Source organism: Colobus angolensis, unplaced genomic scaffold, assembly GCF_000951035.1.
Source record: "Colobus angolensis palliatus isolate OR3802 unplaced genomic scaffold, Cang.pa_1.0 Scaffold25, whole genome shotgun sequence".
Classification (NCBI taxonomy): Eukaryota; Metazoa; Chordata; class Mammalia; order Primates; family Cercopithecidae; genus Colobus; species Colobus angolensis.
The window spans coordinates 4564136-4567180 of NW_012115710.1; the positions used below are offsets into that span (position 1 = coordinate 4564136).

The 3045-nt window shown below is 62.0% G+C and overlaps 1 protein-coding gene across 1 annotated transcript in view; it reads right to left on the reverse strand.

The window, feature by feature from the left end:
- ALDH16A1 (aldehyde dehydrogenase 16 family, member A1) overlaps nt 1-3045 on the reverse strand; it is a 17565-nt gene that overhangs the window by 4169 nt on the left and 10351 nt on the right. Inside the window, exons 7-12 of the mRNA XM_011946522.1 lie at nt 2857-2952; nt 2544-2680; nt 2284-2389; nt 2038-2168; nt 802-969; nt 419-620 (exon numbers count right to left, since the gene is read on the reverse strand). Of these exons, the coding sequence (XP_011801912.1) occupies nt 419-620; nt 802-969; nt 2038-2168; nt 2284-2389; nt 2544-2680; nt 2857-2952 (840 nt within the window). The remainder of the gene's footprint in view (nt 1-418; nt 621-801; nt 970-2037; nt 2169-2283; nt 2390-2543; nt 2681-2856; nt 2953-3045) is intronic.

Sequence of the window (3045 nt, forward strand, 5' to 3'; positions counted from 1 at the left end):
TTTTTAGTAGAGACAGGGTTTCACTATGTTGGTCAGGCTATTCTTGAACTCCTGACCTCTTGATCCGCCCGCCTTGGCCTCCCAAAGTGCTGGAATTACAGGCGTGAGCCACTGCACCCCCAGGTGTTTCTTTATAGCAATGCAAAAACGGCCTAACTGCCCACTAAATTGATTTTACGGTCCAGGAATGGGTCGCTATCCATCATCTGGCGAACGCCACTCTACGAGGCAGGTTGTGTGTCCACTCACTGTACAGATGAGGAAACTGAGGCAGGGAGGGGTGAAGCCACTTGCTGATGATCCTGCCGTGGAAGGCAGTGGGGCTGGGCCTGGATCCCAAGCCTGGCTCATCTCACAGCCTCTGGTCTGAGCCCCACCCCGCCTGCCCAGCTCGCCCACGTGCCCACAGATCCTTCACCTGCAGGGTGTGGCCTTGGGCCTGTGCCCGGGCCCCCCATGCCCGAAGTCGCCTTGCACTCAGCTCCACCTCCGCCTCCGCAGCCTTGAGCTCCACTCCCTGCCTCTCCAGCCTCGAGGCCAGGGTAGATTTCCGGCGCTCCAGTGCAGCCGCCAGAGCCCATAGCAGGGCCGCCCGGGCCCCTGGGAACTGGCCCGCCCAGCTGTGGGCAGACAGTGCACAGTGGGGGTCGGCATCCTGGTCTCGGCCTTCCCGACAGCCCACCTCTGTCCACAGCCCCTACCCTGGGGGCCCAGCCTCCCAGTCCACCAACTGTTGGGGGGCCCAGGCTCCCCTCTCTACCACGCCATGACCCCTGGGCTTTCCCGTGTGACCCCTCTTACCCAGGGAAAGCCTGGTGAGCGGCCTCCACGGCACCTCGGATGTCCTTGGCTCCACCCTCAGCCACGTAGCCATGGAGGTTGCCGGACGCATCCTGGATAGGCCTGGAGCTTCGGGCCCCAGGAGCCTGGAAACGGCCCCCAACGAAGAGCCCATAGGGGGGTGCTGGGCTGGAGTAGGGTGGGACATGAGGAGGAGTCCTGAGCCCTCAGTCTGCTCGGACCTTATGCTCTACCCCACTGGGAAGACCGCCTCGGCTCCCATGAGCCTCTGGGGCACCTCAAACCCCTGTTCCCATGAGCCTCTGGGGGACCCTGAACTCCAGCTCCCACGATTCACTGGGGGACCCTAAACTCCTGCTCCCATGAGCCTCTGGTGGACCCTAAACTACTCCCATGAGCCTCTGGGGAACCCCAAATTCCTGCTTGCATGAGCCTCTGGGGGACTCAAAGTTTCTGCTCCTATGAGCCTCTCGGGGACCCCAAACCCCTGTTCCCACGAGCCTCTGGGCACCCTAAACTCCTGCTCCCATGAACCTCTGGCAGACCCTAAACTGCTCCCATGAGCCTGTGGGGCACCTCAAATTCCTGTTCCCATGAGCCCCAGAGGACCCAAAGCTTCTGTTCCCATGAGCCTCTGGGGGACCCTAAGCTCCTGCTCCCATGAACCTCTGTGCTCCCATGAGCCTCCGGTAGACCCTAAACTCCTGCTCCCTTGAGTCTTTGGGGGTACCTTAAACTCCTGCTCCCATGAGCCTCTGGGGGACCCCAAACTTCTGCTCCCATGAGCCTCTGGGAGATTCCAGGCTTCTGCTCCCATGAGCCTCTGGGGACCCTAAAATCTGGCTCCCTTGAGCCTCTGGGGGACCCCAAAATCCTGTTCCCATGAACCTCTGGGGGACCCTAAACTGCTCCCCTGAGCCTCTGGGTGACCCTAAGCTCCTACTCTTTCTGCTCCCATTAGCCTCTGGGGGACCCCAAGCTTCTGCTCCAGTGAACCTCTTGGGGACCTCAAGCTCCTAGACCCATGAGTTTCTGGGAGAGCACAGACATTCATGGGGCAGAACTGAGTCGCAGCAGGACTGGGGTGGGGAAAGTGTGAGGCCACAATGTGGTACTCAGCAGGACCATGAGACAGCTGGGACAGATCTTGCACCAGCCCTCCAGTCCATGGGGAAATGGGCATCAATTCCCCTCTCCCTGTTCACACCCCCAGACCACTGGCCTCCAACGACTCACCTGGGCCCTATTTCAGGCCCAGCCGGCAGGGTTGAGGGAACAGCAAGGCCAAAGGTGTCATAGTTCAGGTTCTTGGAGAGGCAGGACAGCCGGGCAGGGGTCCCTGAGGGCCGCAGATACTCATACAGCCCCTGTGAGAGGGACAGTGTCAAGAGGATGCAAGGGGCACGTGAGGCTGGATGCAAGTGTCAAGGGCACAGCAGGGAGCGGGGCTGGTGACTGGTGACGGGGAGGGGATGTGCTCACGTCTGGGCCCCCATGCCAGGAACACCCACTCTCCTTACAGCCGCCTGTGGGCACTGAAGGGTCTCTGAGGCCGTGGGCATTGATCCAGACGGTGCCCACCTGGAGCCTGTGGGGAAGATGGAGACGTCCGACAGAGGAAAACAGACGGTGGCTGGCTGGGAGAGGGGTGAGTTAAAGGCACGGGAAGTGACCCAGGGAGAAGGGAGATGAAGACAGGAAGAATGAGGAGAGGAGTGCGTGCCTGGGCCATGCAGACTGACCCGTAGCCCAGCTCCAGCGCCTGCCCCAGCCTCTCGCTCCACACGCTGGCGCTGCCCCCGCGGGGCGTCCCGTTGGCCAAAGCCAGTGCCTCCTTGGCTGTGCGGAAGGGGGAGGCCACAACCACAGGCCACGGCACCTGCAAGGGGTGATGGGGCGGCTCAGGCCTCTGGGGCCCACCCACCAGGGAAGGAGCCCAGGGCAGGTAGCAGCCCCCTGCCCGGGTCACACGGTCACCCCAGGGGCTTCCGCAGGCATGGAGCTGCTGCCCTTGGCTGGCAGTGGGTAGGAGCTCTACAGACTTAAGGGGCTCACCTCCGCCTGGGCACATGGGGAGGCTGGGGGCAGGTTGGAGACCAAGGTTGGAGGATAGAATGGGTGTTCTGAAGGCACATCGCCAGCCTGGAACACCTAGGGAGAGAAATGATCTAGAAGTCAACCTCCAGTCCCTTCCTGCTGAGACCCAGGAGTCCAGGCCCCCAGCCCCTCCTCCCTCAGACCCAG